This window comes from Centroberyx affinis, unplaced genomic scaffold (assembly GCF_046629955.1).
Source record: "Centroberyx affinis isolate AG114_WGS23_722 - 3 ecotype Tasmania unplaced genomic scaffold, CSIRO-AGI_Caff_v1 ptg003698l_1, whole genome shotgun sequence".
Taxonomy (NCBI): Eukaryota; Metazoa; Chordata; class Actinopteri; order Beryciformes; family Berycidae; genus Centroberyx; species Centroberyx affinis.
This window is the reverse complement of record NW_027281590.1, coordinates 104,041-119,661: the sequence shown is the minus strand read 5'-3', so window position 1 is coordinate 119,661 and position 15,621 is coordinate 104,041. Positions and strand designations below refer to the sequence as shown.

Here is a 15,621-nt window from a genome sequence, read left to right as displayed (position 1 = left end):
TTAGTCTGATCTCAGTCACTGCAGCAGACACTTTGTTGACTGTATATATGGCCTCCTTGTTTCCTCTAAAATGATTTGTACCATCGTGGTGGTTGGGGGATATTTTGAATTTTGTTTGTGTCAGGGAGGGGAGGGTTAACTGGTTAATTGTACTCTTTAATTGTAATCTCCATATCAAATTATAATGCTTATTTGATTTTTCGTTGTCTCTGTCAATAGTGGCACTGTTCTTTCTGTGGTGTGCCCTCACAATATTATTGATTCACATAAAGCCATTTAAGTTCAGTTCCTCTAAAACCAACAGGAAGCTTCAGGATTGCTAGAGGCCAATCCTATTGATCACTAATCAACCTCCTCCTCGGATATAGTACATAACGTGTTTGCGCTGGTTTAGTTTCTGATGAACTGGGACCAGCCTCCTCTTAGTATTTGTTAGAGATCCAAGTGCAAGTCAATGAAGGATCAAATCATTACTGTCAAGAGTCATTTCAAAAAGATCTATTGCTTATTCTTGCTATTACTCCTCCTATGGAAGTATGTGGTATGGCTTGCATGCATTAACATTTTGAAAACTTGCCAATATGGAGAACCAATCTGAGTGAGTTTTACTGACATTTACAATTTTGGCTCTGATATAGAAAAAAATCAGGAAAAGGAATCTTTTTACAAACTATTACACTAATCAATTGTTGTGTTAATCTGTTAAAAAAAACATTTCCCATCTAACTTTCCTAATGTATCAACTCATTTTGGGTCTGGCCCCATGGTTTATCAGCACTGGTCTATAAAGTCACCAAACGTCCATTTTACTAAACCTGCTCCCCAGCCTGTCAATATGAATGAAAGGATTCTGGTCTTTATAACGCTTTCACTGACCAACATCAGTCACTGTTTACAACCTCAGCCATCTGCTCTGGGGTCCGTGTGTGTGTGTGTGTGTGTCTGTGTGTGTGGTGTGGTGTGGTGTGGTGTGGTGTGTGTGTGTGGGTGTGTGTGTGTGTGTGTGTGTGTGTGTGTGTGTGTGTGTGTGTGTGTGTGTGTGTGTGTGTGTAGTGGAGTCCATTGAGAGAGAATAATCCCATTAACTGACTACCTCTCTCTTTCACCAAAGTGAACGATAGAAACCTAAATGACAGCTGCTCTCCCTCTCTCTCTCTCTCACACACACTTACACACACACTGACATCTGTGTGCCACAGAAAGAGCAGTAATTGTGTCACAGACTACAACTTGCTCAGCATCAACACAACTATCTTTATCTGTTAACATAGGATACACACATACAAAAAACACAAAGACAGACACAACTAACTCATAATATTAAAGGTAACTACTACTACTTTTATATTCATTTAGCTGATTCCACAGCTGAAAAAGTCCAAATACAAATACATTTGGACTGATTGCTGAACTGAAAAATAACAATTAGAATTACTGCCCAATTGTCCATATATCATGAATATAAATATCCAAATAAGAGCCATTCTTAAACTGCAGCACCTACTGGAACTGATACTAGACTGAACCCAGAGAGCGAATGTGGCTTACAGAATCTCTATCTATCTGCCAATGAATGTATGTTTGACTGCACGTGTGTGTGTGTGTGTGTGTGTGTGTGTGTGTGTGTGTGTGTGCGTGTGTGTGTGTGTGTGTATGTGTGTGTGTGTGTGTGTGTGTGTGTGTGTCTTCACGGCTTATTGAACAGGCGTCAGGGGAGGGTGTGTTGTCATGTTTGCCAAAGGAAGCAGAAAATGAAAGAAGGTGGAGGAGAGGAGAGGAGAGGAGAGGAGGTGGGTGGGTAAGGAGGGGGGAGTCAATGGGGCTTGACAGACAGAGAGGGACCCCAGAAGGTGACGCACATGGACACCTCCCCCTCCCGCCTCATTGTTGAAGAGAGAAAGTGGGTTTAAACATGACCTGAGGGTCACACACACACACAAACACACAAACACACACACACACAGACACACATAAACACACACAGTCTCTCTCCCTCTCCAGAGCATCTGTCTGCCCGCCTGCTGACACCAAGACCTTTTCAGGTCACCAGGCCATTCATTCACACATACACACACACATACCATACACACGTGCTGTAAATTTATCACTGACACAGACACTATTTGTTATTCAGACACACCCCACCATAGTCATCACACACACACACACACACACACACACACACACAACCAAGATCTGCAGAACAGACACAAGAGACTACAGACAAACTGAATTGTGTCCAAGTTGGATCTGAAACACAGATGTAACACAGTAAGCATGTATTCCTTATCCAAGGAAAATATATTTCAATCAGTTTCCACTCTGTCTCTTCTGATCTTATATTCTATTATTTTCTAATCTCTTCTGTTCCATTTTACTCCAATAGATTGTATTCTAACAGAAAGGCTGACAATACCTTTACTTCACCAAGTGGGTTCATCTCCCTCCCCATGTTGTTAAAACAGTGAATGCTTAACAATATAACAATATTACACTGCCTTCTTTCACTTAATTTGTAATTGCACACTTGTGGATTTATGTGGCCATTTTATACAATTGTACAGGAGATTTATTCCTCTAAATAAAATTGTAAGGGTGGGGCAAGTTGCTACTGATGAATACCATCTACATGACTGGCAGTTGTTGTTAAAAGCGACTTCTCTTCCAGTTCATTAGTCTTCACCCTTGAGCTAAGACCAATATCAGCTGTTGCCAGGATCAATCTCACATTTCAGTCTTGGTGAGTTTTGGACCGCTTCAAACTACATGAGCCCAGCCAGACTGGGCCTGACAAAATCAATCATGTTTGAAAAAATTTTGATGGGCTCTGACTGGTCTGGAGTCATTGGGAGGGCCAGACTTTCAAGTCTTCAGCCCGTTCACACTACAGAATAATCTGACTGACTGTCGGGCCCTGGTGCCCCCCAGCCCCGACTCACCCCAACAGTAGGGACGGTCCAGTCAGGTTTAGAATCAGCGTTAAAATCACCTAGTGTGTCCGGGTCTCTTATACTGTTGGTGGAGCAACTGGGGGTTAAGTTGCTTGCTCAAGTGAACCTCAACAGTAGCTGCTGAGCGAGGGGAGAGTGTTACTCACTTACCCTGCCCAGAAAAAAAACAAATTTTTGACCAGAAACCCTCTTATTTACTTGATGATGCCACATTTGATAGTGACAGCAATTTATTTCCACAAAAAGTTGTCCCTTCCATCATGGGAGGGCCAGCAACCTGTCCTGCAACATGTAGTTTGTGTACTCCACATCTCTCTTCTGATCTCCATATGGGTGCAAAACTCATTGTTCTCACCTTGACAGAGTCCAACAGGTTCTTCGGGAAAAAACGCCTCAAACCAACGTCTTTCCTGGAAAGAGAGATACAGACAGAGAGACGGGGGAGAGAGACAAAGAGAGCCGAATGTTTACAACACTAATGACATTGAGGAATGTTAATTGTCAAGCATTTGTCTTTATCTGATCTGAGCACTTTTTTTTTCCGCAGCTGATAAATTAACAAGAGAGAGTTACAGAGATACAGATACAGTCAGGCAGACGGGCACTGAGAGAAAAGAAACAGAAAACAGAAACAGAAAGCAATGACTAAGTACTGACTAGAGCTCTACTCATCTTTTCCTAAGAGAGGGGGCTAAAGAAAAACAGAGAGAAAGAACAGAGAGTGATAGAGAGGCAGGGAGGAGTAGAAAGAGAGAGACCACAGAGACAAAGAAAGATGTGCAGAGCTAAAACAGGAAGCCAGCTAATGACTCAACCTCCTCTGGAGAAAAGACAAGTAGGAGGGGAAGAGGAGGGGAAGAGGAGAGAAAGAGTGAGGAGAGGGGGAAAGAAAGGGTAAGAGAGAGAGAGAGAAGCTTCCCTGGCTTTCCAGCTTACATCATCCTTCCTCCCTCCTCCTTTCTAATCACCATTTTATTATTTTCTTGTTCCACCATCCAACCTAGGTCAAATAGTCGTCGCAAATTATTCTTAGCGCGTTTCAACCTGTGTTTATCCCATATCAGGCCAATTCAGATGGTGTCAGGTAAGTTGTCACTCACAGAAAAAAATACTAAATTGATTTTAAAATACTATACTGTGGTTGTCTAAATCTTCTGGCACTCAAAATATTATTTTAATGTGGCAAACCCCATCCATCTTGCTGGAGTCATGTAGGCTAAAACATACACACAAACACTATTTGGCTTAGTTGTGTCCATCATTATGTCTGTGAAGGGGAAACTTCATTAAACATGTTGCATGTCACCCTCCTCTCTCTCAAAGTTAAAGCGAAGCCCATCACATTCAGTACTGTCCGTAGGGGAGTGAATAAGATAAACAAAAAGACAGATAAAGGGCTTTGAAAGTGCATGCCTCTAATAGCACTCTCTCACTCTCCCTCTCTCTTTGGTTTAAAATATGTATGACACACCATCTTTTTCCAATCAAAGAGAGAGAGGGGGCGAGGGAGGGATGGAGAGAAACAAAGAGAGGGAGAGCGCAGGAGAAAGAGACACAAAAATAGAGAGGATGAGAGAGCGCAGACGAGAGAGAGAGAGAGAGAGGAGGATAGAGAGGACCAAAGAGAGACACAAAGAGATAGCGGTGGAAAGCAGAGATAGAAAGACAGAGGGCATTCTTTGCGGTAATTGGAGAGCTTGTTAGAGTGACGGACAGAGAGAAAGACTTCATTGGACTGGGGAAGCTCATTAGTATCGGACCTCGTTAGAGCCTAGGCTCGTTAGGGTCTCGGTTCGTTAATGTTCTCCATTGACATCCATCTACCAGGAAGCTGATAGTGGATCAACACATGGAGCAAACCACAGAGCCAGAATAGACAGCCAATCCCATTCAAATCAACATACTTGAATGAGTATTAAGCTGCCAGCCGCAGAAGGTTTGATAATGTTGTTACAGAGGTGAGAACTGGTTTAAGTACAGAAAGCTGATGTGTTACCAAGGAAAGGGGATCATTTGTCTGAATATCCCAGATGCAGACCATACTTTCTTGACTGAATTTAAAGATTTAGTTCATGTTAAAAATGATTAATGCTGATTGCAACAGGGAAACTTGAAGCTGAAGATTACTCTCCACAACAATAAATGTCACAATATGTCAAATCACAGTTGGTCTGCAACTACAAAGGTGTAGTCAAATGTTTTTTGGCTTTTTTTCCATATGCTTCCAGACTGTTGTGCAATTCACAAACTTTTCTAATACACTTTCCACTTTTTTTCCAGACCTGCATAGGAACCCTGTACCAATGAGTGAGTGAGATGTTTGTTTGCTAGCTTTGTTAACAAGTTTTTCTTTTTTCTGGCTTTTTCGCTGGCATATCTCCAGCTACAGGAAGGATGTCAAAAGGAGGAAAAGAAGGAATTTGTGCCAGAGAGGCTGTGAGCTGGACTGGTGTGGACTGCAGAGTTTTGCTCACGGAGAAATACTCACTCCAGTAGTTCATAGTTGGATTTCTTGTCCAGGGCGTTTCCTCTCATCTCTCTGAAGAACCTCCTGAAATCAAACCAAGTGGGACACAGAGGACAAGGTCAGCTCCACTCACTGCAGTCAAGCCCACATTAAAGGGATCACTTGTTATGTCTGTTAGTTTTAGACGTTTATTCACTGTTTGCAGATGTTAAAATGCATACATTAAAAATGAAATTATATATATCATATGTATAGGTTATTATATTGATGCAAGGAGCTAGCCATTGGTTTGAATGATGAACACTGACAACATGAACTTTTATCAGTGATTCTGAAGGGCAAACAGATGTTTTCCCCACAATATGACAGGCTTCTGGTGAAGAAAAATAATAGACTGGAGTTCAAAATGTCAAGATATCCCCTTAACTACTAGGTTAGAGTTAGAATAGCTGTTTCATTTGGATTTCAAAAGGGATTTGGAATAAGAGAGAGACAGAGTTTGCAATGGTTTTACAGTGACACACTTAACCTCTGAGGTGAACAAACCATTAGCTTTTGCTGTAAAAAGAAAATAAATATAGAGACATATAGAGAGATGAAAACAATATTTTCTAGATAACAGGAGGTCCTGAAGGTGAACCAGTACTGTCCATGTCCTACCTGATTTCCAGACAGCCCAGTTTGAGAGCTATATCCTGTTCCACCTGTTCCCCTATTTCTGTCATATAGTCGTTCTTCACCTGGGAGACACACACACACACAAACATTTCTTTAAAAATTAATTTCTCATTTATACTTTTGTATACTATTTGTACTGTAGGTCTAATAACAAATGGCAAGCAATTTCTCTCTCACAAAGGCCTGATGACCTAGATTACCTACAGGCAAACACACACAGTCTTATAGCAGTGCCATATGTTCAGGTGCTCACTGTTGACAGAAAGATGTTGTGCATCTGGATGCCTCTGTGTGTTTGTGTGTGTGTGTACCTGCTGGTAGAAGTAGCTGAGTGTAGGTTTGTCTTCAGTAAACTGCTGCACGAAGCCCTTTGGAAGATACCGGATCCTTAACTCATACCTACAGAGGACAGGAGGGTAGGAGAGAGCGGACATGTTATATAGAGGTGAACCAATACACATTTTTTGTCAATATCAAGTACTGGCCTTCATACTGGACAATCAAGGACAGCTTCTATATTTACTAAAAAGTTGGGACAAATGTATATTTGTCATGTGTTAAAAGAATTACACCAAGATTTGGCAAATAAGCTCTTTTTCCGCCAAATTAGCGCTGCATGATGAGAAGATTAGTAGTAGTGTCACAAGTGTATGTTAATGCTTGAACACACTGTGTATAATCTCAAAAGCACTGCAGTGCATTGAATACTACACACTGAGGGAAATGTGCAACCAATCAATTTTGTAATTTAATTAAAAGATAAACATAATTAATTAGTGATAGATAAGCATAGTCAGCATCATTATATAGCACTCTGCTAGTGCCAGCAAGAAGAAGAGGACAGGGGAGGGGAGGAGAGGAGAGGAGAGGAGAGGAGAGGAGAGGAGAGGAGAGGAGAGGAGAGGAGAGGAGAGGAGAGGAGAGGAGAGGAGAGGAAAGGAGAGGCGATATAACCAACAAATTAAACTAAGTGGAGACAGGAGTAAAGAGAAGAAGGATGGTGAGGAGGAGAGGAGAGGAAGAGAGAACAGATTATGGGAGGAGTGGAGAGAGAGAGAGAGAGAGAGAGAGAGACAGAGAGAGAGAGAGAGCGAGAGAGAGAGAAAGACAGAGTTGTTGACTTAGTCAGACAAAGCAGGCATCTGGTTCTCTGTCTCTCTTTATGTCCACAGTCCAAAAGGTCTCCACCATACAATAGCATTAACACCAAGGTCGCCACCGTAAAGGCAATATATACCAGAGCATTAACATCCAAACTACCAAACCAACACACTACAATAGTATCACAACCACACCGCACCATACAAAAGCCCCCCCATCACCACACAGCAGACGGGCCGCACCATTCTTCATGACGGCGTTAGCACAAAATCACTTCTGGTACATGGTATACAATAGGCCAGACTGCTGAAGATAACCATAAGGTGAAACACACACTGGCAGATTCTGACAAAATTTATAAGGCCAATTAAGTCATCTCAAACCAATGGAGAAGAAACTGATTTGAAAGTCTAGCATCACAGCCCGTCTCCAATTGTGCATTGTGACATGGAAAATACATGTGTATGTGGGATTTATAAGGTCAGATATAACCACAATAACATACTGCAAGCACCTGCCTCTGGTTCCAAACTTTACACCCGCCAAGCGCCAAATGGCGGTAACGTTTGTCTTTGGTAGACAAATCAATAATGGTAACTTTTTGAGACGATAACATTTGAACGCCTCGGCTATATACTGTCTTTGGCCGTTCCCTCTCACTTTGTCCCTGCTGGCAACCATACACTCTCTCCGCCCGTTAGCCAAACAAATCAAAGCAAAACAATGGCTCTGTATCAAACAAGCTCCTAATTGTCTGCCTGTTAAGCTGGCTCTGTAAAAAGTGGTAGTGTTAAAACTTCTGCAAACTTTGATTTAATGATTTGGCAGCATAGGCATATTGACTTTTGTTTCATATTTGTTTCATATTATAGCCAGCACTTTTATTCCTTATCCCCCCACTGTTGTTGTAGCAAAAACATCAGAATAACTACTGTTGGCCATAAACACACTGTTGGTAAAATAATTCATCTATATTGGTTCAGTACGTCTCCTGTGTGCCTTGTTCTACAGATACAGATTAGAGAAGACATAAACAACAGTGAAATAACAGGAAAACAATCTGTTTTAAAGACAGCAGTTGAATAAACAGCACACTGATTGACAAATGCACACATGCACACACACTCATCTTCTCTCACCTCCACTCCTCTTGTGGGCGCGTCTGCTCATATTTCTCTCTGACGTGCGAAACACCCATATCTGGATGGAGCCAGTGGACCTGGTCTCTTGATTGGCTGTTGCTGAGACGCAGGCCAAAACAGGAAGTCCAGCGCACTTTGTGGATGTCCAAAATCTTCTGGATGATTCCCTGGAGAGACAGAGGAGATTATTTTATTTTGATTTACATAGTTACCCCCATCCATACCCATAAGCTCTAATTCTACAGATATTATACTTGGATAATATTTGCTCTATCCTTAGTTGTGTTAAGCTAAACTGGGCTAAATTACAATGCTTTTTACCCTTTTTCTCTAGCAGTACTGTCCTGGCTGTGGTGACCCCACACTGTTTAGGTGTGTGTATGTGTGCATTTATGTGCTGAGTACTAAATAAAACAAAGGTGCCCAGCGGACAAAAACATTTATTCAGTCTATAATTCAGTCAGTCTGCCTTACCTCACTGTGCTAATGTGTGTGTCTGGCATTTTGCATTGGGTCAACCAGGGCACACGTCTGCCTGTGTGTGTCTGTGTTTTCGTGTGTGTGTGTGTGTGACTTCAAGCGATCTAATGTGACACTCCTGCCCAAAAAAAGTTGACAGACATCACACACATACACATAGACAGTAATGCTCACAGAGCCATGTGTAGTGCCATGTGAAACCCTAGGGGGTCTGACCTAGATACTGAAGGAGAGAGGGATGGGAGGAGAGGAGGGGAGAAGAGAGGAGAGGAGAGGAGAGGAGAGTTGCAGGACAGTTTCCTTTCCTGTAGGACCACTGAAGTTGGGGGCAGAGCAAATTAGTGTCTGTATCATGGGAGAGGGTCTAAGAGCATACTGTCAGTGTAAACCCAGACTGTCAGACAACACACACACACAGGACGCCCTGAGGGTCTGTGTATCTGTTAGTAAAATATTCTTGTCGTGTTGAGTGTCCTATATCAAAGCAGACAGCTACGACTTTGGGCTGAGGACAACCAGCAAAGACCCACCTTCAAAACTGCTGCTGTGGTTAGACTGAGCAACCACTTACAACATACGTCCTGGTATACCAGAGTTTAAAACAAATTAAAAATCACTTGATAGGTAAGTAATAAATTGACTATATGCAAGCTCACGTCTTGTATTTGTCTGTGTTTATGTGTACTTGTAATTTTCATTTTGTTGTATTGTAGATGTGTGGTTCAAGGACCCCCTTGAAAACAAGATGATTCATCTCAAAGGGTTTACCCTTTCAATAAAGTTCAATATAATACATATTTCTAGTGGATTATTTCTAATAGAGAATGAAACACAGCTCTCCATACAAATGCATCCTCACATGCCTGTCTGTCTATGTGTGTTTTCCTATTTTTAACCTTTATTTATTCAGGGAAGGTTGACTAAGCATGTTTGCTTTTTTCCTTTTTTTTTTCAAAGCCCCTTTTCACACAACCACAATCTTTTACAGCTGACTAACGAGCAGTTGGGAGCACAGTGAGTTGCTCAAGGGCACCTCAGAGTTTCTCATTCGTTTTGCTCACCCAGATCTTCCCAGCCTGTCTGAACCAAAGATTTTCTGGTTACAAACCAGGTTCTCTAACTTTTAAGTTATCTACCCCAAAGTGTGCATCTATATATGTGTGTGTGTGTGTGTGTGTGTGTGTGTGTCTTTATACCCTGACGTCGGTTGCGTCTCCATATCTGATATTGGAGGACCAGCTGCTGTGTTCAGTGTTGGACTCAAACTGATGGAAGACTTTCAGGACCCTCTCCACAGGCCCGGCAATGGTTCGGTCCGACCCCCCCGCGCTCAGCCGCGACTTGGTGTCTCCCAGGAGGGTGTGGTTCAGGTTGGGATCCAGGTAGGCCGTCGCCATGGTTTTCCCTGCTGATACTGCTGCTAGGTGTCTGTCATATTCTGGGATGGAGAGGAGAGGAGAGCAAATCGTAGGTTGATGGAGTCAGACGGAATCATGAGCAGAATCAGAGGAAAATATTTTAAAGGGAACAAAGATTGAATGACACATTTCTTCTCTTGATGTGACATTCTTTGGCAAGGTCAACTACACTGAATAATGGGATTCCAGAGAGAAAGAGAGGGCAGTCCCGGTCTGGGCTTAGTATATAAGTGCGTGTGTGTGCGTGTGTGTGTGTGTGTGTGTGTGTGTGTGTGTGTGTGTGCGTGTGTGTGCGTACGTCAGTAACAGTGAGAAGACAATGCACCCCTAGCAGTCATTCTTCCTGTAAAAGAAGTCTTGTCATTCACACACTTCCTGGAATTTCGTGGTAACTTCATCTGGGTATGGCTAACGTGAACTAATCTCTTCCAGGTCCGCGTGTGTGTGTGTGTGTGTCTGTGTGTGTTGTAATCATGTGTCTCTGAGTAGAAAAAGATACTGAGATCTCTTTCACTCTCTCTTTTGCTCCCTCCCTTCCCCCCTTCTTCTTCCCCTCTCTCCTCCATTAAAGGAAAATTGATATGTTCTAGCAGGTAATTACACCTGAGAGAGAGAGAGAGAGGGGGAAATCTGACACACACACACACACACACACACATACATTCACGCACACAGCTCAGACTGTTAAGAGATAGAAGGATGTATAGCAGTAACATTAAAATGTGCTCCCAAGTTTTTGCTATGTGACAGTTAGTTTGGCTATACACCACTTCAGTTCCCATGGAGTCAGATATCACACTGCGGATGGGTTTGATCCTACTTGTGTCTGTGTGTTAGTGTGAGACATGAAGGAGATTCCTCATCCATACCTCTGTCCCAACACATGGGGAAGGGGCTACAGCCACTGGTCTCCATGGAAACGCATGTCTGTCCCTCCCTATGTCTGTCTGGGTCGAGGACAGATAGGCAGCCAGACGCCTCACAACCACGCATCACACAGAACACACACACACACTACGATTCTTCATACAAACATCATTCACACACACACACACACACACACACAGACCAAGATCCTGATACAGCCAAAAAAACACACACTGCGTCTCCAGGGCAGAAATCTTGGTCTCCAACTTTTGCCAACAGCTTATTTAGCCAACGGTCAGTGCCAGAGGGGTAACAGGCGAAATCCCAACAGCAATTTTTTTGGTCTGTTGCCTTGGATACTGGGTCAAGTTGCAAGACTGTCTAGAAAGTCTGAAGACGCTGCAGAAAACACTTTGACAGCGGGAGGAGAGGACAGCTATTTGTCGGCTTTAACCGAATAAAACCAACTGACCCCAGAAAACTAACATATCTTGTCAAAACCTGAAAAAATCCTTCCATCCCATCCTTCAAAGCGTCTCCGTTTTGTTAAATCATCTCTGAATGTCTGAATCTTTTCCTGTTGTTAACTGCTGTAATCCACAGATGCAGAAGATAAGAGAGATCCCCAGAGATACAAAGTTGCTTAAGTCCACAAAACGTCTCTCCTCTTTTTCTCTCCACTCCTCTCCTCTTTACTCCTCAGCGGTCCCTCTAATGATGGAAACACACTGAGACTGTTTGTTTATCAGGCGATTTTTGCCCTGTGCCTGAACTCCATAGCTACGCAGTTGCCGTGGAACTGTCAAGCGGCCGTCGCTCACGAAGGGATTCAGGTTATTTCACTATGGAAGCTCAGCAGAGTCCCTATAATGATAAGGTGACCGCTCTTCCAGCAATAGTCCACAGTCGAATCCAAGTTCTCAGAGAAAGAGGAACAGAGAGAAAAAGAGACAGAATGGGAGGCAGAAAGTTAGCAACTTCACTTGGAAAACAGAGGAAGCGAGAGGAAGAGGAGCCAGAAAACCAATGACAACAAAGAGAGAGAGGGAGAGAGAGAGCAGTGCAAAGACACTGAGAGAGGCAGCAATTGTTTCAGGATGAATGAGAGGAAGGGAGGACAGAATAGCGTAACCGAGAGCAGAGCGGGGAATCAGAGAGAACGAGGGAGAGGGCTGGTGGAGGAGGAGGAGGAGTTAGAACCCATTAATATGCTAATCCTCTCCCCTGCAAACTCCTCCCACTGTTGTTTATTACGCCGACCTCAGAACAGACCTTATATTATACCAACACTGCTGCCATCACAAACAGGACAGGACAGGGCAGGAGAGGACGGGAGAGGAGAGGAGAGGAGAGGAGAGGAGAGGAGAGGAGAGAAGAGAAGAGAAGAGAAGAGAAGAGAAGAGAAGAGAAGAGAAGAGACCAGTACAGCATTCTTGCGTTCCCTCTATGCCAACACAGCCGTTGCCCTGGCCGTGTTCAGCATGTAAACTAGCTGCCAACCAATCCACTGTCAAAACCCCACCAGCCAGGTCTCAGTCAAGTGCTTTACATACTGCACATTCTTACCGCTCAGCCTGCACTTGGGGTCATAACATTTTGATTGACACCTCTGAGAGAGCACAAGGTGCTGCCCTGAAGGCTCGTTTCCAAGGCAACATGCCTACAATATCCAGGCGAGTGACACCTATCTGTGCGTGTGTGTGTGTGTGTGTGTGTGTGTGTGTGTGTGTGTATGTTACTGCTAACCAGATGCCAGCCACCGTTAATCAAAGGGACATATATATGGCTCATCTGATTCAGCTGAACAGACCTCAGCGAGTCACTGAACACACACACACACACACACACCACACTGACATTGAAACAGATTCACCCACACATTGACACCCACACGCACACAGATGCACACACAAAGCACAGACACATAAATTGACTCTTAATGCTATCTTACTTGCCAGACATGCTCACTGAACAGTGTTATGTATGTGTGTGTGTGTGTGTGTGTGTGTGTGTGTGTGTGTGTGTGTGTGTGTGTGTACGTGTATGTGTGTGTGTGTGGGTGTTTCCTATAATACATGCTCCAGCTCAGGTCTTGGACATTGTCATGAAAATTTGGTGTAGCGTAGGGGGTTTAGTATGTGTGTGTGTGTGTGTGTGTGTGTGTGTGTGTAGACTATTGACAGAGGGCCGGATGTTGCTGTGAATGGGAAGAGCTCTTTTGGGACTGAGCCAAAAGTCTCTCTCTCTCTCTCTCTCTCTCTCTCTCTCTCTCTCTCTCTCTCTCTCTCTCTCTCTCTCTCTCTCTCACTCCCTCTATCTCTCTCACTCCCTCTATCTCTCTTTCGCTGTCTCTCTATCTTTGTCTCTCTCTCTCTCTGTCTCTCTCTCTCCGCTTGGGTGGGATATTAACACCCACTAAATGCAGGTAAAAACTGACAGTGGCAGGTAAACCACTTCACTATAACGGTTACTTTGATAATATACTTAGATAGGTTTCAATGAAAAATCTAATTGTTCTTTCCTACGCCTTGAAGCTAAAACACAGAGCTCCATTTGCATTACAAACATATTTTAGATCATAAACAACAATGCTAATTGCTTCCTGCTCGTAATCTATATTAGCAGTCTATTATTGCTGGCTCTGTCCGGACTGAATGTTGCCAGTGAACATGTCATTTAGAGTTAAAGCCCATTTACTACTATTTACATCTAGTTTACATTTTACCAAATCATTTGTATGTTACTTGATTTTTTAACATTTACTCTTTTTTTCGTCGTTTTTAAAAACAACAGCAAAAAAAATGTGCAGTTTCAAATTGTTGAGAGTTAAACCTGGACTGTAAAATGACTTACACAGAATAGATCTTCTGTGTTCGATATCTGTGTGTGTATGTGTGTGTGTGTGTGTGTATCTTGTGAAGATACAATGAGTCACACAACCCAACTAGAGCGATGTTCAGTCTCTCCCTCATCCCTGTCCGCGCTAATGAGACCGACAAACCCACACACAAATCGTCTCACAGTTCCTCTCTCTATTCTCTGTCGTTTCATTGTCTCTCACAGTCACATACATGACTCACATAACTACACATAGCATTCGAGCTCTTGAGAATATTTTAACATAAGCAATATGCACACTCTCACCACATACATGTACTTTCTTCACTTTCTTTTGCTCTCTCTCCATCTAGATTCACGTTGCCTATTCTCTGAATAAATGATTGACCTCAGTAATAAACTAGGAAATGGACTAGAAAGGGCCTTCAGTTCAGAGTATGATACAGCCATTTTGATTATTTGAATGGGACTGCCTGCCTGTGATTGAAACCAGGGATTTCCAAACCTTTTCACACCAAGGAACTCAAAATAGATACAAATTAGGCAACAACGACCAAATTTTATTAGTTTTTCCCCAGGGGTCCCCAGTCTGAGATGATGTTTGTGGTTAGATATGACTTAGGTGACATGTACAACTGGGAAGATACAGATGCAATTTTCAGTACTGTAGGTGGGAAGATAACAGTGGAGAGAGTGAAACCTGTGATCACAGCAGTCAATCTTACAGTCATACTGTACTAACTGCTAGTGAATGAAATAATAGTGAAAATAAACTATTCCTCAATTATTCCATTAAGGACCCCTGGTGGTAGCCTGACCCCACTTGAGGAAGTTCTGGCATGAGTCTGTGTATGACTGAGGGAAGTAGCTGAGGGATCTTGAATGGAGTGACAGGTGTGTGCGAAACAACTACTCACCTGTGTAGTAGGCAATCCTGGAAATATCTAAAAGACAGGGAGAAAGAGACAAAGAAGTTAGTTTACTTGGTTAATTATAAGGCAGTACATATAGAAATCATTCGTTTTTTCATTCATCAACTTTCATTAATGTGCTTTGCAGGCCTTGCTCTTCTTTTAATTGCACAGGCACACACATAGTCCCCAGTAGACTTGTTGTGTCAGTGTTTAGCAGTCAGCTGGAAGCCTTTAAACCAAGGCAGCCCTGATCCCACAGCTCCCCCTGTGAAAAGGTTTAATTCTAGCAACAACAGCCAAGATACAAGATACTGAAGCTTAATCAGTGAAAATAACTTATCTTAAATTGAGAAAAAGGCCAAGGAAAGCAGAAACAGGGCTGTTGTTGGTTTAGGTCTGGCAGCTGTGAGACGAGGTTGTTATCCTGTCTGTGCTTCAGTCTGGGCTAACTCCTTGCCTTTGACATGTGGTAGGATACTTGATGTTTGCAGAGTTTATATACTGTTAGGTTTTCACTCACAATTTTGCCAACAACAGTATACAATGCACAGTGTTTCCACATAGCACTTCTTTTTTAAAGGAGAGTGGGATATCCAGTCACCTTATTTTTATTCTTTACTTTGACAGTGGGGAAAATAGAGAAGGAGAAAGCTCTGGCAGGATTAAATCCTTTGCCAGTAGGGGCACACGTGTGGTTCGAGAGGCAGCTGATTAGAGGCAGCTGATTAGGCCAGTTCACTCTATTTTAATGCCAATTCACTCTTC

The 15,621-nt window shown here is 42.8% G+C and overlaps 1 protein-coding gene across 8 annotated transcripts in view; it reads right to left on the bottom strand.

The window, feature by feature from the left end:
• The window catches only part of LOC139662031 (focal adhesion kinase 1-like), a 45,668-nt gene extending 33,485 nt beyond the window's left edge, over positions 1-12,183 (bottom strand). For 6 of the 8 annotated variants that reach the window (XM_071540615.1, XM_071540614.1, XM_071540616.1 and 3 more), the window contains exons 1-7: positions 11,107-12,183; positions 10,016-10,257; positions 8,337-8,506; positions 6,408-6,495; positions 6,079-6,158; positions 5,440-5,502; positions 3,307-3,361 (exon numbers count right to left, since the gene is read on the bottom strand). In XM_071540615.1, coding sequence (XP_071396716.1) covers positions 3,307-3,361; positions 5,440-5,502; positions 6,079-6,158; positions 6,408-6,495; positions 8,337-8,506; positions 10,016-10,257; positions 11,107-11,230 — 822 coding nt within the window. In that variant the 5' untranslated portion in view covers positions 11,231-12,183. Of the gene's footprint in view, positions 1-3,306; positions 3,362-5,439; positions 5,503-6,078; positions 6,159-6,407; positions 6,496-8,336; positions 8,507-10,015; positions 10,259-11,106 lie in introns of those variants that run through there. The other 2 variants (XM_071540618.1, XM_071540619.1) reach the window with 2 other exon arrangements.
• Between the last annotated feature and the right edge of the window lie 3,438 nt (positions 12,184-15,621).